At 42.1% G+C, this 26,390-nt stretch overlaps 1 protein-coding gene across 8 annotated transcripts in view; it reads left to right on the plus strand.

Annotated features, from left to right (window-relative positions):
• The first annotated feature begins 2,680 nt into the window (after positions 1-2,680).
• The window catches only part of grin1a (glutamate receptor, ionotropic, N-methyl D-aspartate 1a), a 39,842-nt gene continuing 16,132 nt past the window's right edge, over positions 2,681-26,390 (plus strand). For 3 of the 8 annotated variants that reach the window (XM_061747591.1, XM_061747595.1, XM_061747596.1), the window contains exons 1-10: positions 2,681-3,193; positions 10,754-10,888; positions 12,464-12,640; positions 20,004-20,066; positions 20,838-20,935; positions 22,262-22,383; positions 23,320-23,494; positions 24,606-24,750; positions 25,526-25,612; positions 25,936-26,080. In XM_061747591.1, coding sequence (XP_061603575.1) covers positions 2,945-3,193; positions 10,754-10,888; positions 12,464-12,640; positions 20,004-20,066; positions 20,838-20,935; positions 22,262-22,383; positions 23,320-23,494; positions 24,606-24,750; positions 25,526-25,612; positions 25,936-26,080 — 1,396 coding nt within the window. In that variant the 5' untranslated portion in view covers positions 2,681-2,944. The remainder of the gene's footprint in view (positions 3,194-10,753; positions 10,889-12,463; positions 12,641-20,003; positions 20,067-20,837; positions 20,936-22,261; positions 22,384-23,319; positions 23,495-24,605; positions 24,751-25,525; positions 25,613-25,935; positions 26,081-26,390) is intronic. The other 5 variants (XM_061747592.1, XM_061747597.1, XM_061747594.1 and 2 more) reach the window with 3 other exon arrangements.

The raw sequence follows: 26,390 nt of genomic DNA on the forward strand, positions 1-26,390 counted from the left end.
GTATTTATTTCTGTTAACGCAATACACACAGCCAATAAAACAGCTATTAAGGTAAGGTATTGAGGTGGATAGTGGATTTAAAAAGTCTACACACCCATGTTCAAATGGCAGGTTTCTGTGGTACACAAACAAATGGGACCATAAATCATTCAAAAACTTTTTTTACTCTTAACCTATAACCTGTACAACTCAATTGAAGAAAATTAAGAGGTGAAATAAAAATAAACAACTGAGATGACATGGTTGTGAGTGCACACACCCTCTTATAAACTGGGATGTGGCCGTGTTCAGAATCAAGCCGTCACATTCATACTCAAGTTAAACGGGAGTCAGCACAAACCTGCCACCATTTAAAGTGTCTCTGATTAACCCCAAATAAATTAAAGCAGGAGCATACTGTATGTGCAATTCTACCAGGGACAAATACATGCCCCTCAAATATCCAAAACCCTTTGAGTGGAAATAAATATATATAAATATAGTGGAATCTCGATATAATGGACTCATATGGGCGGGCGGCAGGGGCTTGGAGGGTGCGGGGTGTGGGGGGATCGTTCGTTACAGCCGATCGCCCGGTACATTGAAACACGTTTGTTTTTGTGTGGCCATATGCACCCATATTACTGTACAGTACAAAATTAATGGTTTGTACTTTTTTTTTGGGTGGCCTAAAACGCCCAGTGCAGTACAAAGTTATTGTAAATAAATATAAAAAAGGCTGAAAATGTTTGAAAAGTTTCAAAATGTATCCAAACTTACCGCTTGCGTGCTTTATGTAGTGTGCATTGTTGATGTACTAGTCATAGGCTTGTTGCCTTCATGAGCCACGTTCGAATAAGTGCGTCCTAGTTTCAAATCCATTGTCATAGATAAACGACTTGGCAAAAAAAACTAAATAAATAAAAAACTGTGACTTTACTAAAAATAGCATGTTCCGCAATCCAGAGAGTTGTGTGTCATATTCCTCTTTTGCGTTAACAACGCAGCCAGCCATGTGAGCATCTTCCGTACCGCTTACCTCAGCTATTTTTAGCCGAGAGACGGGGTACACCCTGAACTGGTCGTCAGCCCAGCCATCCATCCACCGATCCGCCTGTCGAGCTCCCGTTCCATTCTTCCCTCACCCGTGAACAAGACCCCAAGATACTTGAACATCTCCACTTGGGGCAGGATCTCAACCCGGACCTGGAGGGGGCACGCCACCCTTTTCCAGCTGAGGACCACGGTCTCAGATTTGGAGGTGCTGATTCTCATCCCAGCCGCTTCACACTCGGCTGCGACCCGCTCCAGTGAGAGTTGGAGATCACGGCTTGAAGAAGCCAACAGAACCACATCATCTGCAAAAATCAGAGTTGCAATACTGAGGCCACCAAACTGGACCCCCTCTACGCCTCGGCTGCACCCAGAAATTCTGTTCATAAAAGTTATGAACAGAATCGTTGACAAAGGGCTGTCTTGGCAGATATTTACTGCCGGATATGCGGACAAAACGCTGACTCCGGTCGTACAGGGACCGAACAGCCCGTATCAGGGGGTTTGGTACCCCATACTCCCGAAGCACCCCCCACAGGATCACATGAGGGACACGGTCGAACGCCTTCTCCAAGTCCAGATAACACGTAGACTGGTTGGGCAAACTCCCATGCGCCGTTGAGGACCCTGCCGAGGGTATAGAGCTGTTTCACTGTTCCACGGCTAGGACGGAAACCACACTGCTCCTCCTGAATCTGAGATTACCAGGGAGGCTGATGCGTGTGATCCCCCTGTAGTTGGAACACACCCTCCGGTCCACCACCCCACCACCCCAGTCTGCCAATCCAGATGCACTGTCGCCGATGTCCACAACATCCAGAGCCTTTAGGAACTCCGGGTGAATCTCATCCTCCCCCGGGGCCTTGCCATCGAGGCGCTTTTTAACCACCTCGGTGACCTCAACCCCAGAGATAGGAGAGCCCGCCTCAGAGAACCCAGACTCTGCTTGGTTGTCAGCCGATTGCAGTATCCTAGTATCCAATTTTTGAACACATTGTTTGGTCCCAATGGTCAGTTTGATCCGACATCCGGGGTCCGTTTTATCAAGGTTCCACTATGTACAAATGAATTAAAGGGAAAAAGGAAAAAAAAGAAATAAAAGGCACTTTTTCATCCAGGGAAAAGGGGCAAGTGCTTGAGTACCACTTGCAGCCAAAGTGTGCACGTGCCTGTATACCACTATCGTTGTATGAATGGGTGAATGTGTCACATTGTGCGGAGTTTTTCCAAGGGAGCCAGACCTCATATAAATGAAGGCCATTTAATTTATTTGTTTTTATTAAAATCATTCGGCAATTAATTATTATTATTTTTTTTTTTAAAAAGGATTTTTATATATATATAAATGTGTGCGTGCCAGGCCCATGAGATTTTTTAATATGTGCCTTGGCTCAATTTAGCTTGAGGAACAGCTGAATCACTGGCAGCACATCACGCCAACACGCAACATTAAAAAAGAAGCAAAAAAAGAGAGTGGGTAGCGCATGGCGGGAGCGCGCAGGAGCACCAAAGCGCGCGTGCACAGCTGTCAGAACCAAGGACAGCAGCCGCTTAGCCGGGAGCGACCTGCAAGGGAGCTTCGCCGTGATCGAGAACACCGAGCCATTCACGCGCAAGATGAGACGCTGCAGGTCGGAATGAGGCGCAAGATGTTTCTTCCCAGCCTGCCTCTAAGATGATCGTGCTCAGTCCACCGCATTGCCGATAAATTCTCAGCTTCTTCAGTGTTCTCACACTTTTGGCCACCCTCCCTCCATCGCTTCCACGATCACACCGCCCACTCGCGTCGTGCCTGCAACCGACTGTCCGAGACGCGCTGCCGTCCAGAAGCTGCTCGAGCCGAGCCGCCTGCACCGGGGAGAGAAGTGAGCGGGCTGGAGGCTTCCGTTTGACGGGGCTGCTGACGCAAACGATGCGGCTCTTTCTGTTGGCGGTGGTCGTCTGGTGCTCGTGCGCGCGGGCCGGCTGCGAGCCGAAAATTGTCAACATCGGAGCCGTCCTGAGCCAAAAGAGGTACGAGCAGGTCTTCAAAGATGCGGTGACCCAAGCCAACCAAGTGTACGGACGGGACAAATTTAAACTCACGGCCATCTCCGTCACGCATAAACCCAACGCCATCCAGATGGCTCTGTCTGTATGTGAGGACCTCATCTCCAGTCAGGTATGTAAAGCTGCCCATTTTGTGCTGCGTTTTCAACGCAACTCAAAAATGGTGTCGAGGGGGGTTTAGAAGCAAGTCTTTAAATGAAAAGTTAGGTGGGGATGGTGAAACATTTCCTGTACTGGATATGCTATTCTCATGTATTTTCCACTCAGTTGCCATGGTTACACCACCCTCTCTGGACTCTGCATAGTTACAGACCTCAGGTTCATCCATCCATCCATCCATTTTTTTTATACCGCTTATCCCCATTAGGCTAGCGGGTTAGCTGGAGCATATGCCACCGAGAGGTGGGGTACACCCTGGACTGATTGCCTACATATCGAAGGCACGTGGAAAAACAAGCTTTCACACTCACATATACACCATAAGGACAATTTTGTTTTGGGAATTTGCGAGGAAGCTAAGGTACTCAGGCTACCCAAAGGGCCCCGAATTTGAACCCCGACCTCAAAACTGTGAAGCGGGTGTGCTAACCACTTGTGCCCTGCCCTGCCTCATGCAGCTTGGTTCATCGAGTCCAAAATTATGACAAGGCGCTAATGATGTCTGTTGTCAATCTACAGTATCATAATGATTTATCAACTGTACAATCATACTGGGCGGCACGGTGGACGACTGGTTTGAGCGTCAGCCTCACAGTTCTGAGGACCGGGGTTCAAATCCCGGCCCCGCCTGTGTGGAGTTTGCATGTTCTCCCCGTGGCTGTGTGGGTTTTCTCTGGTTACTCCGGTTTCCTCCCACATCCCAAAAACATGCCTGCTAGGTTAATTGACAACTCTAAATTGCCCGTAGGTGTGAATGTGGGTGCGACTGGTTGTTTGTTTGTATGTGCCCTGCAATTGGCTGGCAACCAGTTCAGGGTGTACCCCGCCTCCTGCCCGATGACAGCTGGGATAGGCTCCAGCACGCCCGCGACCCTAGTGAGGAGAAGCGGCTCAGAAAATGGATGGATGGATGGATGGACAGTCATATTGTAAAGGCACCATTAAATATAACCATGAAAACAGTTTTTCAGTGTTGACTGAATGTCAAAGGCACTGTAGTGGGTCACGATTTTAAATGTTATCTAATTAATTAGATGCTTAGCATTTACCCCTCCTGGAAGCCGTCACCTTATCGTGGTGGAGGGGTTTGTGTGTCCCAGTGATCCTAGGAGCTAAGTTGTCTAGGGCTTCCCGCCCCTGGTAGGGTCACCCATGGCAAACAGGTCCTAGGTGAGGGACCAGACAAAGCACGGCTCAAAAGACCCCTTATGATGATGACCTGGAAGGGTGTGATTGGGAGGAACAACCCCCCCGATCAGAACCCGATCGGTGTTCTATTATTGGACTTCTGTGCTCATCACGGATTGTCCATAACAAACAGCACGTTCAAGCATAAGTGTGTCCACACGTGCACTTGGCACCAGGACACCCTCAGTCGCAGTTCAATGATCGACTTTGTGGTCATGTCATCGGACTCAGGGCTGCATGTCTTGGACACTCGGGTGAAGAAAGGGGCGGAGCTATCAACTGATCACCACGTGGTGGTGAGTTGGCTCAGATGATTGGCGAAGATGCCGGTCCGACGTGGCAGGCCCAAACGTATTTTGAGGGTCTGCTGGGAACGTCCGGCAGAATCCCCTGTCAGAAGGGGTTTCAACTCCCACCTCCGACAGAACTTTGCTCACGTTCCGGGGGAGGCGGGGGACATTGAGTCCGAGTGGGCCATGTTCCGCGCCTCTATTGCTAAGCTGGCTGACCGGAGCTGTGGCCGTAAGGTGGTCAAAATTCATACACATAGCCTTAACGTTATCACAAATGATGACACGGTGTTCAGAATTCCATAAACTCAATTTGAATTCTCCACTGTTAGATAGGATCCATGGATCCATGAACTCTCCATTACCTCTTAAGGTAGTGTTACGATGGAATCTGGGTGGCTCTGACTATCAGTCACAACAATCACAATCACACATTTCTCTCAACCGTCTGGTTATGAAAAGTAATGATAATAATACAAAATGAAGACTAAAATGCATGATTATATGATAACTCATATTGAATTGAATGAATGCATTTTAGAAAAAGACACTGCTCACAAAGGTAAGTGAAGAGTTCATATAGATTGTACATTGGGTGAGAGATGGTACGACCTCAGATTATACCCATACTTCATAAACCTTCCTCGGTTAACCGCTAAACTGTTTATTTCGCTTCAAATTTGTCCCAGTTGTACTAAAAAGGTGAAAACAAAACACACCATTTGGCCAATTTGGCATCCATTCAAAATGTAACACCAACCACAAATCAGTTCATTTTCTGTCCAACACAATTAACAGACAGTGGGCTTCGGTTCAGGGGCATCTCTCGCATGAAGGGGCAACTGTACATTTCAGACCAACACAGCTGCAGATCTAGTGAAGTGCAATGAGAGCCAGTGAGGAGTGAAAATGGAAAAAAATGCCTTGGACTATTATATGCAGCCTGACAGGCATGTACTGTACGATAACTAACAGTAATAGTTGGAGAAATGACATTCGGGGTGGCTTCCTTTCAGTAACAATCTGTTTGATGGCCAGTGTTATAACATGTAATCCTGCTTTTAAATTATGATTAATCACAACATGTCTTTCTGCATTACAATTGTATTTAACAAAGTGGAGTACCGATTGAACCAATTTAACACATTGCAGAAGTAATGCATGGAAAGTGCGATGTACCTTGGAGAGTTGTACAACCATACGTTCAGGTAATCCTCAACATGCCTTTTAAAAACTCTACATTACTGCATGTTAAGGTGTGAACTCACTCTCCCTCCTCCAACATGTATTATTAGGCTTCATGTAATAATAATAAATACATAAATAAATAAATAAATTAATTTAAAAAAACGCCAATGAGCCTATGACTCTAAGTTATAGAGCCTGGGAGAATAACATAACATGACGGCTTCGAGCACATGCTCACTTGCTCACGCAATTCAAGCCAAACGTGTGCTTATTGCAACAACAATCATGAGGGTCTATGCACACACATACTGGGCCTGATTTAGGCAGTGAATGAAAGTTTGAATCCTCTGAGTTTGGCTTGCGGGCGATAACAGTCACTGAGAGAGAAAGTCTGTGGCAGATGGAGGAGTAGATGCCTGCGAGCAATCCTTGGATGGTAACTCTCACTTTTGACCCAAACATATGGGCTGCTCGCATCTAATAATCCATGGCTGCGCACACGCCAACTTCATTCCTCTTTCTCCACAATTATAGGGAATTTTCTGGAATTTATCCAGTCAGATTATTTCTTCTCCGAGTGGGGTAGCTGGTGGTCTTTGTGTGGGTATTAGTCTAAAACCGATCCAAATTAATATACATCTGTTGGCCTACACAATGAAGGCTTTTGGAACATTGGGAGTAGTTTCTCTCTTTTCTTATTATCTGATAATTCCAGTGAACAGTAGAGGAATGTACATAGACTCGATATAAGATTTTTCAATAGTGCATGCAAAAATAAATGCGTCATGACGTTAATCACAACATAATCAACATTCCAATTTAAAGCTAGATTACCAATCAGATGCAAGTAATCATTTGAAATAGCATCATCTGTACCTCCGGTAGGCTTTGTCTTATGACGGCAACCTTGTATTGAAGCATTTTAAATGTCTAGTGGTTCTATTTACTTTTATGTGCTGTCACTGACACAGGATTTAAGTGGATTTGACTCAGGGAAAATACTATGGACGAAACTAAAGGAACATGATGGACACGGTCTTGCCCTCATCAGAATGAAATAACATTTTTATTAAAAGTAATGCACTGTCATTTAGTGACATACTGTATTTGCGCCACCGCACATCATTGATGAATGTCATTAAGTCCAAGGTGTGTATTGATGGTTTACTTTGCCAGCTGTAAGTATCATTGTGAGTGACTGTGGCTCAGTTGGTAGAGCAGGTTGTCTGGTGACTGAAGGGTTGCCAGTTTGAATCCGGGCTCCAACTTTCTGCTGTCAAAGTGTCCTCGGGCATGACACTGAACCCTCTGTTGCCTCCAGTGGGTCTGGCAACGCCTTGCATGGCAGCAGCTGCCCACTGGTATATGAATGTGCGCGGCTTTGCAAAGGGCATTAGGCACTGTATGGTGGAGATAAAGAATATGTGTTTATCCATAGAATTATTTTCTTACTTTCATTCTTTTCTAGTTAAGCAAGGTCAAACTGTTGTATGCATAAGGCATCAGCTCTGTGGAAATGGAGGCACATGAGGGATTGCATTTGTGACAGAAATGTGCGTGCTGACAAGATAAATCCATCTCTAAGGTGAAATGACAGTTCAGTCCCAATTTATCACTGAATAAAACTTTTACCTCTTTTATCTCTCTCCTGCGATCCTAAGCGGGAAAAGCGGTGTTGAGGAATGGATGGATGGAAATGTAGCCGTCAAAAATTCTACTTTTGCAAGGGCTAACTCAATAAACGTGCCGTGACAAAGTGCAATCACGAATTGCCACTTAATGGAAGCTAATGCATTTAACGCATGAAACGCAGTAACATTAGTCTGCAAGCACCAACTTTTCATTTGAAAATGCCCGTCAGTATAATGTATTGTCAAGGACGGTACATCTCTGTTGTTCTGCTTGACCGTTGGTCATGAACTGCAAAGAAGTTGTGAAGTTCTGTCTGAACTTTTTCTTTAATGTCTGCTAGACTAACATTCTCATTAACTACCAGTAGACTGCATTTCCTCGGTTAAGGATGTTTAATACCAGAAGAGTTGACACCCATCGCTGGGAGGCAGACTCTGCAGGGCGGCTGGAGAGTGTCTGCCGCCCCCGTAGCTTACTCCTTCTCTTTACCCTTTCTTGGTCTGCCACAGCCTAACAATGTCTCAGCAGTTTTCCTATGCGTGACTCAACGGTCTTAACTGTTTTTTTTTTTTTTTTCTAGTTTGAGCAAGCTTAGGGTGCATACAAAGAGAAATTCAAGGCTGTAGCAGTGGAAGGTTTAGAGCAGTAAACAACTAAGACTCCAGCCTGAACCTATCTAAAATATGTGCCTGGGAAATCACAACTATTGACTTTGTAAGGATAGTCGTCTCCTTACAAAGTCAATAGTTGTGATTTCCCTCTCTGTTTACTTCTGGCGTTTTATTACTGCAGTCAGGCCAGCAGAAAAGATGAAGTCAAGGCAGCTCCTACAACAAGTGTAAATAGTTTTGTACCGCCTCTCTGCCAACATGCTGAGAGGACCAACTTCAAAATAAAAGCTTCATATTACTACATTGGAGATCACGTCACTTTAAGCTTTTATTTTGAAGTTGGCCACGGAGTGCGGTGCGGCGCTTAATGAAGCCTTAACCATACGTTCACCCCCACGTGGGTGACTGACAAGGATGCGGGCACTGCTGCATATGAAGCACTTTTCATATGCAGCTGGGCCCGCATTTTCCATCCATCCATTTTCTGTACCACTTATTCTCACGAGGGTCGCGGGCGTGCTGGAGCCTATCCCAGCTATCTTTGGGCGGGAGGTGGAGTACACCCAGAACTGGTCGCCAGCCAATCGCAGGGCACATAGACACAAATAACCATTTGCACTCACATTTAGAGTCTTCAATTAAACTACCATGCACGTTTTTGGGATGTGAGAGGAAACCGGAGTACCCGGAGAAAAGCAGGCACGGGGAGAACATGCAAACACCACAAAGCCGGGGCCGGGATTTGAGCCCGGTCCTCAGAACTGTGAGGGAGATGTGCTAATCAGTCGTCCACTGTGCCACCGGCCGCATTTTACTTTAAAAAAAAAAAGAAATAAATCACCTACGATCAGGCTCATTTAGTCGTTGCAGCCAGAATCGCAATCACAGTGTGATGTCCCACTATCCCAAGCTTCAACTATATAAAAATGATATACAGAGACGTCTCTGCAGGAAGCTTTCAAACTGAAAGCCTGAAATACACCTTGAAGCGCTCGTCGTGAAACTATAGCTCATGAAAGAGCTTTTAAACTCACTGCTGTGAAATTAGTATGGGATGCACACAGTCCCGTTTTTTTAGCTGCTGCGTCACCTCCTCCGCCTTAAAATATGCAAAGCCAGGGCTTTCTTTTGCAACAATGCATAATACATCTTGCCAAGTTGCGGTCTACTCAGCGGGGAAAGGCTCCCAATTTCCTTGCAGGCTGCTACGTCAGCACTTCCAGGGTGCTGTTGTCTTTGTCTATTGCCGCAGGGCCCTTTCACACTGAGCAAGTGTTGTGTGAAAAGGGCTTTATTGCTGTCAAATAAAAAGACTGTATATGTGCATTATCATGCGCTCAGTTTTTTCTGACATAGGCTGATTTCACAGACGACATGCGCAGCTACCTGTATAGTCAGTACTGCGGTAGCTTTTGCTGTGATCACGTGACCATAATGATCTAAAGAGATTTGCAGGTTTGAAGACACAACATGGTTTGTTCCAAAGTTCAGAAAGATGACTCAGAAAAGAGAGTTTTTAAAACTGAATGAATTGACCAGTACATTTGTATTCTTCCAGAAGTCTGAAAACGGTTGATCGATGTGATGTTGAAAATGGTTGATGATGATGATTGATGTTTTCACAGCATTGATAAGCACCAAAATAATTTTCCTTTCACACCAATGATCATTTTCTTCTGTAATGGGCAATACTTTTAGACGTTATTTAACCAAAATGCCACTTTTAATGTTAACATTTAATTTCCATTGATTTTCATGAATTTTAAAATTTACTGTTAGCAGATTATTATTTATTGATCAAGATGTAAAATTATAATAAATCACTTACATTCTCGGACAAAAAAATGTTACGCTTTGATTGATTTCTGCTTAGTTTGACTGTAAAAAGTTCAGTTTTAAATTCTGATTCCTATTCGACTGACTGGCAATCAGTCCAGGGTGTCTTACGCGAAGTCAGTTGGGATAGGCTCTAGCTCACCTCCGACCCTAATCAGGGTATAAAAATGGATGGATGGATGGATGCATTCAAGGTGGCACAGTGACGACTGGTTAGCACATCTGCCTCACAGTTCTGAGGACCCAGGTTCAAATCCCGGCCCCGCCTGTGTAGAGTTCGCATGTTCTCCCCGTGCCTGTGTGGGTTTTCTCCGGATGCTCCGGTTTCCTCCCACATCCCCAAAACACGTGTTAGGTTGCTTGAATACTCTAAATTGCCCGTAGGTGTGAATGTGAGTCTGAGTGGTTGTTTGTTTATATGTGCCCTGTGATTGGCTCCAGCACGCCCTCAACCCGAGTGAGGAGAAGCGGTATGATGGCTGGATGGATGCATTCAAGCAAATCATGATATTGTATTGTCTCTTGTTGTTTTAATGGCAGTTGGGTTAAAAATATGCTAGCACAGCATTTTTACTAACACTACAGATCTACACTGTACAGTATTTTTTTTTGCTCCCAAAATGTTGCCCCCAACAACCAATGCTACGTATACAACTGGATCAATACTAAACAGTATTTGTAAATACTAAAATACTAAATACTTTTTGTTGAAAAGTGGTACTCCAACTTTTTTTTTCAGTCTCAATGTAAAGTGTTGTGTCCCTGCAGGTCTACGCCATCCTGGTGAGTCACCCACCCCAGTCCAATGACCACCTGACTCCGACACCTGTCTCCTACACTGCAGGCTTCTACCGCATCCCTGTGGTGGGCCTCACCACTCGCATGTCTATTTACTCAGACAAGGTACATATGTGCATTATGAAATGTTGTCAATTAGATACAGGATGGAAGGGAGGAAGAAAGAGAGCTGACACAAAGGCATGGAGTCAGGAAGTCCCCTGGGAGGATTTCAAAAGCTTCCAAGATGAAATAACCTATCACTGTCCATTAGAGGGTGGAGGATTGAGTATGACCGTAGCTTGAAATTGAAAGAACTCCATCAATAATGTCTTTGACCTGAATTATGCTTTTATGAAGCAACCACGAACAATTAACTTTTAAAGAGATCCCATAAATAAAACTCCAAGGGCCAGTTTAAAACTTGACTGTAAAAACGATAGAGGCAATGCCAAAGTTATCTAACTTATTTGTCCTCTGACTCCGGAATTTACCCTCAAGTTTCTTTTGCCTCATATCCACTAATTTCTTTCTTTCTTTTTTTATCTTTATTAATCAAAGTGACCATATTGAGGCGGATAATTTCATGATGCCATGTTAACACATGTTAATTGTGCAAGTTCAATATCATGCTGAACCTGAAAAAGTTTTGAAATGAGATTCAAACCACATCAAAATGAAATCAATGATTCAACTAAGACGTGGGACTCCATAATACCTTTTGTACTCCATTTTGTCCTAATGTGTTTGATACATTTCGAAACCAATGTAATAGTTTGTCCAGAATGGTATAAACAGCTATTGTTAAAATACATATTGGAAATACCTTGGACGTTTGCCTGCATTTGGAGATAATTTGAGTGGCTTTGTTGGTATTATTTATTACAGGGGTCACCAAGGACTACCAGTTTGATACACCCTTCTGAAAATCAGCTTAAATTACCTTCAATTATGTCATTATTAAAAGTTTATTATTCATTTATGTGAACACACTGATCATGTTAATTATGTCAAGTATAATTTAAAAAGGTAGGAAACAGATAAATATCAGTATGCATAACTTTATTATTTATATATTTGTAAATATATATTTATATTTACAAATGATCAGTTCTACAACATTCGTAAGAAATCACAATCCGACATCCCTGGTGAGCTATTTTTAAAAGAGGCCCGTGGGCTGCTATGTGGTCTCTAGGGTCAACCTGGTGCTCACGAGCCCCATGTTGGTCACGTTTGATTTAATACATGTCATGCAGCCTTTTTGTCGGACCACACTTTTCTCTTTCTAGAGAAAAACAAATCATTTGACTTGAGACAATGGGATCTGAATTATGACAGACAGCCCAGAGGACAGAAGTGTCTTCGTGTATTAGGCCAGATTTTATATTGTATGTAAGAACATTACTTAGAGCTGTCTCAAGGCCAGAATCTGCTATTGTACGTTGTTAAATTCCACTTCCAACATATAATCATCATGACATTCATGCCGTTCATCAGTGAACCCTGGTTTCGGACAAATGACATGGAAATGAATTCTGACACTCTTAACTGTGAATTCAATCCAGTAAACAGAGTAAAATATGTTTGTTTGTTGTTGTTTTTAACTCGTGCACATTTTAGTAAGCCGTGTATATGTTCATGGCTATTATGAACCATTCCAAGAAAAAATAATCTCCATCACTGTCTTGGTCATCGCAGAGTATCCATCTGTCCTTTCTGCGGACCGTCCCCCCCTACTCGCACCAAGCGCATGTGTGGTTCGACCTGATGCGCGAGTTCAACTGGAACCATATTATCCTGATTGTGAGCGATGACCACGAGGGCCGAGCCGCTCAGAAGAGGCTGGAGACGCTCCTGGAGGAGAGAGAAACCAAGGTGAGATGTTCTGTCTCCTAGGTCCATCTCTCACCTCCCAGAGTTTGTATGTACATAGTTGTTTCCCTCTCTGTTACGTGGCCACATCTCTTTCTCACCATTGTGTAAGCATTTGCTAACATTCAAGAGACATCAACAGCATCTAATGTGGTCTACTTTTGACAAAAGTTTGTGCGTTTATTTGCTCATCTTCACGTTGCTTTTCACCATAGTCCAAAATTATCCCATGTCTGTCAAACATTGGGAGCCAAATAGTGGACTTTGATGTGAGGCTTTGCGAACCATCATAGACGGACGTCATGGAGTCTTTTGGAGGAGGTCATGGGAGGAATAATTTTCCTCGTAGATGTTTGTATTTCCGTTTTATACAGCGCTGATGCATCCATCTATGTGTGCCTCTGAGCTGTGGATATGGGTCACTGAAATGCTGATCTTCCATGAGGCAAATCTCACTTGACCTGCAATGATGCAAAAGGGTGAAAGAGGAAGCGAAGAAAAGCATCTTTCTCATTCATTTAATAAGATGAAATTACCCAAGGGTATCTTTTTTCTTTACACACTCATTGTGCCTCTCTGGGTTTCTTCGCTGTAATTGTGTACCAGAGTGAAATGTGTCCCGATTCAGAGGTTTAATTAAATCAAAAGGCGAAGACGTGGCCAATATGACGCTCTCACTTGAGGCAATTCACAGGAAGGCTGTGAAAGCTGTTGAAATAAGTGACCTGGATCAGCACTGATTAAAATATGGCTTTTTAAACATGTCTGCATTCATCGCAATGGATTGGGCTACTCTGCATTCTAAACAATGCTACTAACATTTCAAATTAGCTAGCAGAAACTCAAATCCTGCATGCAGGAGGATCAATGTGTGGATGAAAAGCATTGTGATGGGAACACAGGAAGTTATTTTTTTTTCATGTGTGCATTTTGGATCTGAAAAGGAAGATGCAGGCCCCATTGAAAATGAGATAACGTTGAGTATGCTTTTCCAACTGTCTCTACTGTGTCCATAATTATATTGCGCTACAATTCAGGGACTGTAATTGTGTAATAAAACTACTTACTCTTAAATGACAGTAACTAGTAATGTATTATATATTACATTTTGGAAACACCAAGATCATATGAATCCTCCAGATTGACAGTGCATATAAACCTGATTGAAATCATATTTCCCTGTGAACCTTAATGTTTCAAATACTACTAAAAAGACATCAGTGGCAGATCAATGTTGCACTTGCCTTACCCTAAATCTCCTTGATTTTAAAATCAATCTATAATAAATCACAATGACTCACTACAGGGAGTCCTCAAACCTTGCTCTATCATCTGTAGATTACAGACGTATATTGATAGTACAACGCCAATTCCAATGAAGTTGGGACGTTGTGTTAAACATAAATAAAAACAGAATGCAAAGATTTGGAAATCATCTTCGACCTATACTTAATTGAATACGCTACAAAGACATTTAATGTTCAAACTGATCAACTTTATTGTTTTTAGCAAATAATCATTAACGTAGAAATCTATGGCTGCAACACGTTCCAAAAAAGCTGGGACAGGTGGCAAAAACAACAGAGAAAGTTGAGTAATGCTCATCAAACACCTGTTTGGAACATCCTACAGGTGAACAGGCGAATTGGGAATGGGTGGGTGCCATGATTGGGTATAAAAGGAGCTTCCTTGAATTGCTCAGTCATTCACAAGCAAAGATGGGGAGAGGTTCACCTCTTTGTGAATTGGTGCGTGAGAAAATAGTCGAACAGTCTAAAGACAATGTTCTTCAACGTACAATTGCAAGGAATTTAGAGATTTCATCATCTACGATCCATAATATCATCAAACGGTTCAGAGATTCTGGAGAAATCACTGCATGTAAGCGGCAAGGCCGAAAACCAACATTGAATGCTCGTGACCTTCGATCCCTCAGCATCAAAAACCGACGTCAATGTGTAAAGGATATCACCGCACCACAGTTCGGCGGTACATCCGTAAGTGCAACTTGAAAGTCTACTGATGGACTGATGAAAAGTGGAAAAGTTTTTCTGTGGTCCGACGAGTCCACATTTCAAATTGTTTTTCGAAATTGTGGACGTCGTGTCCTCCGGTTCTAAAGAAGAAAAGAACCATCCGGACTGTTATGGACGCAAAGTTCAAAAGCCAGCATCTGTGATTGTATGGGCTGTGTTAGTGCCAGTGGCATGGATGATTTACACATCTGTGCAGGCACCATTAATGCTGAAAGGTACATACAGGTTTTGGAGAAACATATGCTGCCATCCAAGCAACGTCTTTTTCATGGACGCCCCATCTTATTTCACCAAAACAAGACCAAACCACATTCTGCACAGTGTGGCTTCGTAAAACAATGCCAAACCACATTACAACAGTGTGGCTTCGTAGTAAAAGAGTGCAGGTACTAGACTGGCCTGCCTGCAGTCCAGACCTGTCTCCTATTGAAAATGTGTGGCGCATTATGAAGCGTAAAACACGACAACGGAGAGCCCGGGACTGTTGAACAGCTGAAGCAGGAGTGGGAAAGAATTCCACCTACAAAGCTTCAACAATTAGTGTCCTCATTTCCCAAATGTTTATTGAATGTTGTTAAGAGAAAAGGTGATGTAATACAGTGGTAAACATGAGCCTGTCCCAGCTTTTTTGGAACAAGTTGCAGCCATAAAATTCTAAGTTAATGATTATTTGCTAAAAACAACAAGTTTATCAGTTTGAACATTAAATATCTTGCCCTTGTAGTGTATTCAATGAAATATAGGTTGAACATGATTTGCAAATCATTGTATTCTTTTTTTTATTTATGTTTGACACAACATCCCCACTTCATTGGAATTGGGGTTGTAGAAAAACAGTAATACAATTTTTCATGTAAGCTTTGAGTGGTTTATGTGATGTAACATCATATTGATTTGGACTGCCACCGCATCTCTTGATGCTCTAATTAAAAGCGGAATATTCTGGTTAATCACTTCGTCGAGCTGCACTGATGCAGTAAATTGACACTATTTTTAGCATCGTGGTGAGCCATGAGCGAGGTCATTTAGTCACTCGGGGGATCACTGACACCACCAGCAAAGAGGTTCTGGACACGTTCGACTTAGTCAGAGAGCAAAAGTGACTAATGTAACATGAAATATGAATGTCTGAATCTGGATACAAAAATAGAGCACTTAGAAAAACTCTCACGGAAAAAAAAAAACCAACACAATTTCTTCTTATCTGGAATACTGCCAGAATGTTGCTAAATGGAAAGATGTGCTTTGAGATAAATGCTCCAACACTTTATAATTCAAATAATTCACTTGTAAATCATTTAAGCGGTATTAATATTGCTGGTAACCTCAGTTGTATTCAATATCAATTTAATGTCTTAAAATAAAGCAATGAATCTTAATGTTTTGAAAAGATCCTACTTGTGTCGATATGGTATTCCTGTATGTTGTTACAATTAGGACATTAATAATAATAATGAACAACTTGAAAGCGTACAGCAGCGTGATATTCCATATTCCCGTCAAAGTCAGGCAGGTGGGCGACTCTGCTTGTGTGGTTGATGCAGCTTGGTGGTAAACTTCTCAAGAGCACGTAGAGAACAAAAAAATATATATATATACACATGTACTTTACCTTATATACCTTAAATCAACATTTGCAAAAATACGGTTTTAGTGTGTGTCACTTTGTCTTTGTTTTTTTAAAAGTGTGCTGACATTTTGAGCACCAACTGCAAACTCAAATTAGCACTTATTTGTTCGGACTCCCATATAATTATCAGGGCAAATCTCCCCCTCTTCCATTAGCCGTGAATATAAATGCAAACATGATTCTAACATACTGCAAGTACACAAGATGTTGAGCATGCAATGCTTGGAAGTACATGTAATTTATAATTAATATAATTGGGAGTCTTCTTCGGCAGAAACCAGGATATACTGTGATGGATATTTATTGGAAAATGCAGTTGGACAGAATGAGGTTTGAGAGGGGACAGACGGAGAGAAAGGAGAACGGAGGGGGGGAAAAGGACAGAACGATCCCAGGAGGAGGACATTCACATCAGTGTGCCTCGCCACCACCAACCCCCCGCCATGCCGTAGGAGCCAGCCGCCGCCCTTGCAGCATATCAAAACTACAGCTGTCACAAGCCTTCAAACGTTCCGTATCTACTGAAATGAACCTCTACCCCATTCTTTCTTATAACTTCATCTACTGTGAGTAGTGCCTAAAAGTCAAATCAGACTCTTACAGCCTCGGCTGTTTCAGGTCAAGGATATTCTGCTGTGCTTGCACTTCACACTGTGGGTAAACTGCACATAGGCAGCAATGCATATCAGAATGTGACACTAATTAGGTGGCTGCACACTGGGAAATCATTTTTGTTGCCATTGCTAGATGCTGCAAGGCAGCCAATAGTAAGCTCACACTCTGTATGGAAAATGTTGTGTTGTTACACTTTTTTTCTCACGTTTTTGTAATCATCTTGTTTGCTGCATTGAAGTTAGAAGTTGAAGTGATTGTAGGAGGTCCATAAACTGTCACTCCTACAGCGCACCTTAGTCCCTTTTAGTGTTTATTGGCCGGTGGAGTGTTGAGTGCATTGTTGTTTTATTCCGATTGACACCGTCTGATGTACGCGTCTGTACGTGTCTGTGTTCTACGGTTGATAAGCAGCATTTTGTTTGCATCAAACATACCTTTTGATATTATGGCTGAAAACTTCAACCTTGGTTGGGTTACATTAATGGTGGAAAAAGTTATGAAATTATTTATCTTGGTCTCATTTTATATATCACAAAGGCCTGGCATTCAACCTGAGGACTTTGATGGATTTGTGGATGAGGATTGATTGAAAAAATAACGCGAGTACATTGTTAAATATGTCAATAAAGTACAACCGAACTCAGTTAGCATGCAATGTTTTAGCGTGCATGCATGCTACCGTATGTTTTAAGCTAGCGTATGTTTTACCACGCCTGCGCCCAATAATACGGTGCGCCTTATGTATGTGTTAAATACAGAAATAGACCCCGTAAATGAGACTGCACCTTTTAAAACGGTTCGCCTTATGGTCGCGAAAATACGGTAATTGCTGAGAACAAGTAGTTGAATTGTTGAGATATAGCATTAAGCTCCTTTTCACCATTTCAGTTGTCCAGATTTTTGGGACATGGCTCAAACCAAGTACTAGGGTTGGGCATCGAGAATCGAAAACCGGGACTGACGTTCCGGTTCTCCCGGAATCGTTCAAATTTATACATTTCGGTTCCCAGTTTCAATGCCTACGGTCCGCCGACGCCGAAGAAGAAGAAAATGGATGTTCATAATTTGGACACACTTTATTTTAAACCATGCAAAGGTTTTTGACCCAGCCCCCTAAAAGAATCAGAATCGAGAATCGTTTGGAACCGAAATCTGGACCGGAATCGCTCAAATTCAAATGATACCCAACCCTACCAAGTCCTGAGTGCCTCCATTCCATCAGTGGCTGGCTATCTGGCGAAATTCAAAGTTACTTATTACAAGGCCCATTTCTACCACTACAACAGGCAGTTAGCTAGCAAGCTATGCCTACAACCCAAAATCCATTCATCCATTCCATTCCATCCCTTCATTTAAAAACAAGACAATAGACTTTATTTCAAATTAACAGTGCAAAAAATGCAAAAACGTAAATCTGTTATGATTCAGTTACTGGTTTGGTCCGTATCATCCGTCAGAAAATTGGCAAAAATGTTGTTCATTGTTTTTTAAAGTAAAAGCAAATGCTTGCAAATGTCTTATTTAGATTCAACACAAAGATAATCAGTTTGCTTTCATGGAGGACTACAGAAATCTGAGAATATTTACTGTTGAGAAGCTGAAAATTGAAGGATTTGGACAATTTTACATTTAACAAGCTCTCTAAATGATGAATCGATTATCAAAGTAGTTGGCAATTAATTTGATAATTGATTAGTTGTTGATCAATCGGTTAATTGTTGCACCTCTGGCTGTGTTTTAACGATAAACTTTCCTTGAAGTGTCTTTGCTATGTGGACCTACACACGACAACACCGAGCGAGCTTATGGAGTATTGAAAGAGCTCATGGTCTGCAGCGAACGGAAGCCTCTTAGCCTACGAGCCAGCAAGCAACTAGCACCAAGTCCTCGGGGCATGGAATTTTTGCTGTTCCATAGCGCAGCTGCCCTCGTTCCTCACCACTAATCCTGTGGTCCTGCTGGTATGAACATTTCAAGGCTAGCGGCAATCAGAATAGCCGAAGCTAGTGGGCTAACAGCTACTCTCATCTACGAATAACTTATTTTCATGCTCTCGGTCCCACGCAGATGTATTTAGGACTGTGTCGCCTTGTTGGTTGAACATTTCGCTGCCCCACAGAACGCTACAGTCAAAAGTCCTTTGTAAATTGGCCGACTGGAAGAGGAGATGTTTAAAACCCATGATTAGCAATTAGTTGACTTCAAGCTTTAAACGTCGATGAGGCTGATATTTGATATTTGATCTAGTGATGATGATTTGTGACATGTCTACTCGGACTCGGACTAATTGGTTCAACCAGTAGTTTCTACTTTTGTTATTTTAGTTTATTTTGGATCGATGATTTAGCTGATGTGAGTTTCCAGGAATGTATGTGTTTGTGTGATAACCATTTGAACATATAAAGCACAGGTGTCAAACTCAGCGCCCTGGGGCCAGTTCTGGCCCGCCACATCATATTATGTGGCCCGCGAAAGCAAATCATGTGCTTGAACTGCCATGATTCTTGCTCAAATCTTTAGAATTTTTTTTTATTGTCATATGGAATAAATATTTCCAACCATGTTTTTGTTACCAATACAATAACTTAAACAATAGTTACAAAGTATTACCCTTGAATTTCAATTTCCAAACTATTCAGCTATCAATTTGTTGTCTATGTAATAATAGAAGGAGGTGATTCAATATTTATATGATTTCAAAATCTTAACGGCCCTCTGAGAGAAACCAGAACTACAATCTGGCCCGCGACACAAATGAGTTTGACACCCCTGATATAAAGGACGAGCTTAAATGTAATATTTATGTGTGATAACAGATGAAAGCAACTCAATTAGAATGAAATAATTAACTAAGGCTATATAAGCCTGAATAATCCTTGCTGTGTATTTGTACGTTGTATTGTAAGTCGGATTTGTACCACCACCGCTGCTCAACAGTCTTGATGTCTTTGCAAGCCTCACAATTAAAGATCCCAATTTGAACCACAACAGGAGATTTGTTGGAATGCTTTGCTGCCCTCCATTTTCAACTGTTTATAATATTTTTCTGTGTCTGCATATTTTCTCTGTGCACATTACTCATCAGAATAAAAAAAGGAACTATGAAAACCTCGACCAACTGTCCTATGACAACAAGCGAGGACCTAAGGTATATTTGCATGGTCAATGCACGCCGCCCACCAACTTTCCAAATGTAGCAACTAGAAAACCAGCCCAAACCAGTCACCAGCCGACCCAGAAATGCCCTCCACTCCCTTGGTAGCACGTGTTTTTTTTTTGGTTTTGTTTTTTTTTGTTTTTTTTTTAAGAAATTCCCATGTCGTTGAAATAAAGAATGGTTTTGCTATGAAAAATGTTTAATTTTCAGCAAGAAAAAAAAAAAAAACATCAGTGAGCAGCGCCCTGGCTTTTATCATTTTCATTTTCAATTTCTAAAACAAGGAATGCATGTCCTCTGAACTCTCACGCTGTCACGTAAAGAGTTTGCAAGCCTTTTTCTTTGTGGAGAACTGCTAGTGTGGGACCAGCCCGTCTCCCGGATGCTCCTTCTTCCTTACTTTTCAGCAGCTATTTTTGTTGTTGAGGCAAAATATCCCTGTCACCTCCTTCACCCGTTTTTAGTTACTGGTTGCATTGACCTTTTTCTTATCCCTACCTAACACATGCACGTCCTTTTTCGGAGCCTTGAAAATCCTCAGTTTGCATGTAAAACCAAATGCAAAAGGTTTTTTTTTCCCTTCAAGCTTTTAATTTTTTTAATTCAGCCGGTACCCCACTGGATCGCTTTTTTTTTTTTTAACCTTTGTCTCCCGTTTATAAAATATAATCGGTCAAGCTCAAACCAAGCAGGTTAAGAGGCATCAAGGTGTCTAAGGCATGGGAAGTAGCTGGCTTGACATTTCTTCTGCCCCGATCACAGGCAGAGAAAGTCCTCCAGTTCAGCCAAGACACTAACTTAACGGCCCTACTGCTGGAGGCCAAAGAACTGGAGGCCCGAGTCATCATCCTTTCTGCCAGGTGAGAGTTTCACGCAAAATAACATTTGCCAATCCATTTTCCGTACCACTTATCCTCACTTTGATCCAATTTCTCACAGAATCCTCTTATCGTGAGACATTTTTTATGGGGGGGGGGGGGAAATGAGATATTTGATGTTCAGCATCTATTAGAAAGTACAATTACGCTATGTGATTCGTTGCACTTTTGTAAATTTAGTGTAAAGTGCTAAAACGTATTGCATTGTCATGCTATCACATTTTGTAAGAATAGAGCATGTTTGATGGAATCCATATATTTTTCATGTGTAAAGACAGTAAGAGGATGGCAAGACCACAATCAACATTTACACCCACACAATGTGTAGTGTTTGTAAGTGACTGCCAAACTACTTTCAACATACCTTGTTGTGATATTTTCCTACATTGTGTCCCAACAACAAACAACCGAAGAATAATAAAAATCTTACGAAGATAAAAAAATAAATACATGAATGATGAACTAACATAGTATAATGAGGTTAGATCCACTTATCTATGGTACTAGCAAAGATCTCTGCCTACCTCTCAGCTCCCGATCCAGGGCTGTCAACATAACAAACACGTGTGTTCTCACAGGTAGGGTTGGGTCTTCTACACAGAGGCAACCATCCATCCATCCATCCATCCATCCATTTTCTGAGCCGCTTCTCCTCACTCGGGTCGCGGGCGTGCTGGAGCCTATCCCAGCTATCATTGGGCAGGAGGCGGGGTAAACCCTGAACTGGTTGCCAGCCAATCGCAGGGCACATACAAACAAACATCCATTCGCACTCACATTCACACCTATGGGCAATTTAGAGTTGTCAGTTAACCTACCAGTCATGTTTTGGGATGTGGGAGGAAACCGGAGTGCCCGGAGAAAACCCACGCAGGCACGGGGAGAACATGCAAACTCCACCGGATTGAACCCCGGTCCTCAGAACTGTGAGGCAGACGCTCTAACCAGTCGCCGACTGTGTCGACCGGAGGCAACCAATCAGAGGAAAGGGTGCAGTCTTATTCAAACATGGTCAAATCAGATACAAAACTGGGTCAAACAGAAGTAGCTGTCAGAGGAGCCTTTTCTGGAAACTAGGATGACAAAACCAAGGTGTTTTTTTTTTTTTTCAATTAAATTAACACTTTTATACTAAGTCCATGTTAGTGAGTCACTCTATGGAGATATAAATAGCCAAAATATGGGACACTTTTAAAGACAACAATTTGCAAGTGTATGCATTAAACTTGTTTCCTTTAGCTTCAAAGCATTGCTTACAAACAACTAACAAAAATGAATGCTCTTAATGTCCTTGTCATCTTCTGCCAGCGAGGAAGACGCCGCCGCCGTGTACAAGGCTGCCCGCTTCCTCAACATGACAGGCTCAGGCTACGTGTGGCTGGTGGGCGAGCGGGAGATGTCGGGTAAAGCGCTGAGCGAGGCGCCAGACGGTACGTTCATCATCCAGCAGGGACCTGTGGCAAATACCCAAGTTAACCCGGGCGTAACTCAAAGGCCAATTCCAACAAACACATGATTAGTGAGATTACAAATGGATTCATTACTGTACATGATTTCACCATGGAACCAATGTGTGTCGTGTGATGGATAAGCGTTTAAACGTTTAAGCACCGAGTGTTTAAAGGTTTAAATGTGTTGTGTTCAGTACTCCTTGTTTTCGTCAGTTGAATTGTGTGTTTCCTGGCTATTCATTGTGCTATTCTGCCATGTTAATGTCCTGATTTCTAATGAACTATTAAGGAAGAGTTTTGCAGCTGGTAGAATGGTAAGCTACAACAGCCTTTCTTGTTCTCATTTCTTCATTTTCTCTCACTACATTGTAACACTTTGTGGTCACCAACTTTGTGTCTCTCTTCCCTCCCAGTCACCCTTACACAACAAAACCCCTTCTCAAAAAGCATTTCCCCCCTCTATTTTTTTGTGCTGTCATTGTCTCCACTTCCACTGGGGCTTCTTGCAGAAGTCAGATGGACCTGGTTGCAATCAGAAAACTTAGCTGAAGTTGGATTATTGACTGGTCTGCCAGCATTTTTGTTTTAACACCAGGAATAGTTTGCCTGATTCCCCAAGTTCTGAATAACAGGAAAAGGATAAATGAAATCCAACTTCAAGGGACTCTTTACACATGCTGTAAAAGGTCATCAGTAGCAAAAAAACAACAAATATATTTATTTATGTTGCCCTGCCTGATGAATTATTTTTGAAGACAGGGCAATTATATGCTACTACTGATGTGCCACCTTTATTCAGGATGTCTAAACTAGAGGCCCTATAAGTTTTTGCCCACTTTGAGCATTGCAAAAGGATCCTGAGACGCAGCTCTTTGCAGATCAGTGATCGTTTGTTTGTCGTTGGATCGATCATAGGTTTGATCGGCCTGCAGCTCATCAACGGGAAGAACGAGTCAGCTCATATCAATGATGCAGTGGCGGTGGTGGCCCAGTCCATCCAGGAGCTCTTTGAGAAGGAAAATATCACTGAACCGCCAAGAGGATGTGTGGGCAACACTAACATCTGGAAAACAGGGCCGCTCTTCAAAAGGTACGGCAAATTTTATGGCATATTCTTCTTTTTTGGTTTTCGAATTTTATTGAGAGAAACAAATGTGACTGTAGTTTCAAATCGACTGACTGATGACCGAATCCTTTAAGTTCCTCTCGTACTCGTAAGAGTAAAATAACATTTTATCACAAAGCTATCAATGTCATCAAAGACTTGCATATACATTGAAATTAGCACAATTCATAGTCAAACGGCTAATGGGGCCACCTGATTGTGACATGCGTGTATCAATCAGACTCAAGTGCAAATATGCTTTTTCTCAGTCATCTTCTCAAAACATTACGTTCATAATAAAAGACTGGCGACACTTGGTTCATTGAAAAAAAAACTTTCCTCATGGGGAGGTGTGAACTAACAATGGAGATTCTCGTTATAAACAGAAATGTGTTGTAAAACATGTCTTCATTTTATTTGTTTAACTAAGCCCTTTCAAAAGGACGTACAGGAGAATGCAGAATGTAATGGTGTTATAATCTTGAAATCATAAAGTGAAGATACAGACTTCTCATCGGACTCAGGGTTAAGACGTCTGATTGACTCAAGGGGTCACAGTCATTTCCTGTTCCATTCCTGGATTCACTATTTACATTTGGTGACAAAAGTCTTTCACAACAAAGTAAATGTTCATTATTATAGTCCTAATATAATGTACACGTAACTCAATTGATGCATCTCTGACAGTTTCTATAAGAACTGTACATTAATGGCAGATTTATTTTATACGTTCCTAAGCTGAGATTCATTACCCGATCCCCAAATGTAAGGTTATATTAGACTGTCGTTCTGCTTTTTCAGGGAGAAAAACTAAAGGAGGTGAAATTACAAAAACAATACAGATTACATAACATATTCTGTCTGCGGTACGTCAAATCTGCTGTATCTGCCAGATGACCTTCAAGTGACCTATTTAGTTGTTTTTCAACAGCATAAGAGAAGAAAAACTCCTTGCAGATGTGCTATTAAAACACAACACAATTCGCTGAAGCGTTACACTCCCATGAGAACACATACACATTATTTCATGCTCGAACACACATCCACTGTTTCATTATGCACATAGCCTGTAATTATTCGCATTCACTTGCCACAGGGTGCTCATGTCGTCTAAATACCCAGAGGGTCTCACAGGACGCGTGGAGTTCAATGACGACGGAGACAGGAAGTACGCCCACTACAGCATTCTCAACTACCAGAAGAGTCGACTCATTCAAGTGGGCATTTATAACGGGACACAGGTAAACTAACGGCCGCCACAATTATGCACAGGGATTCGCGTTAAGAATTTCAAGCTCTATTTTCTACAATTGTATGCATCGTTTTGCTTCTCTGCATTTTTTTTTTATTATTCTTTTATGCCATTTCCCAAGATAAAAAAAAAAATACAAATCTTGAAGAACTAATATAGAACAAATATTGAAAGATGGCACAGAGGGATGTAAGAAATGACATAACATAGTGGGCTACTCGTTGGAAATGTAGATTGCTTCGCCTCTAAAAGAAAGAATGGCATTTTTTTTGTTCAGCTGTGCTCAGCAGAAAGGAAAGACAGAACAGAAGACAAGCGACACTCGGGTCAACACTGGCTTGGTCACGACAATGGATGTGATGCTGGACGCAATATGTGATGGGCTGAGAAAATGGATAATTCAGCTGTTCCTTATGAGTTTTCCTCAAGAAATAAATATCTGTTAGTTTATCTTTGTTGAAATGTCAGCAGTCTGTAGGTGTCTTGATACATACAAACGCATGGCATCAAACAAAACATTTTTTTAACAGAAAGGAGAGTTCATAAAAAAAGAATGATATTATAATTTAAAAAAAAATCATGACACCCTAAGGTAGGATACAGAAGTCCAAAGGCAATCATAAATAGCAGAACAGCTGTGGTTATATCAAAATGATTTGTTAGTTCTGCTTACCCCCAATGTTAAGGTCTTATCATCCACTCACCCCCTGTCAGCACCCAATTTTTAAACTGTAACTGCTCGTGTGTATGTGATCCCCCTGTAGGTGGTAATGAACAATCAGCGGAAGATTATCTGGCCCGGTGGGGAGACTGAAAAACCACAAGGCTTCCAGATGTCGACTCGATTAAAGGTCAGGTGGCTTCACATTTACACAGCGATGGTATGTTCACTTCTATGCATGTAAACTATGACACATAGACTAACTTATGTTCCCTGTGAGACAGTGTGTAGAGGGAAATGAAGCCGCTCCATATCCGTAAGAGCTGCAGCAAGATATTAAACATGGATGTTTCAAATGAGGCCTGAGAAACGCTGGGCTTTCCTCTGTTTATCTGTGCATATGTTCTTGTATCTGTTTCTTGGACATCCATTTTCCATTGCTGTTAGATGGTCCCATAGGTTGGAAACAGCTGAAAGGATGTGATAAACAGCTTTCTGTCCTATTTGTTGTAGATAGTGACAATACACCAGGAGCCATTTGTATATGTGAAACCCACTATGCCGGATGGAACATGCAAGGAGGAAATTACATTAAATGGAGTCTTAATTAAAAAGGTTATCTGCACGGGGCCCAATGAGACCATCCCAGGTAACACATCAGGGACGTTTATATCAATGTGCTTTTAATGCACAGAAACCTACTGGAGATACATACATACATATATATGCAGTAGGTATCTATATATGTATGCATGTAGCAGAGTGTGCCATTCAGAGTGTGTGATGACTGATGTACTGTGGGTGTGAGTGTGTGTGTGTGTGTGTGTGTGTGTGTGTGTGTGTGTGTGTGTGTGTGTGTGTCATATGTGCTCAGCGATTGTGTGCGAGCATAAGATCTGCATCCGGAGAGTGCGATGCATTTGTCCAGTCTACGTGCGCCGGATAAAGACTCTAAATTATAAAAACTG

Source organism: Phyllopteryx taeniolatus, chromosome 15 (genome assembly GCF_024500385.1).
Source record: "Phyllopteryx taeniolatus isolate TA_2022b chromosome 15, UOR_Ptae_1.2, whole genome shotgun sequence".
NCBI classification, from domain to species: domain Eukaryota; kingdom Metazoa; phylum Chordata; class Actinopteri; order Syngnathiformes; family Syngnathidae; genus Phyllopteryx; species Phyllopteryx taeniolatus.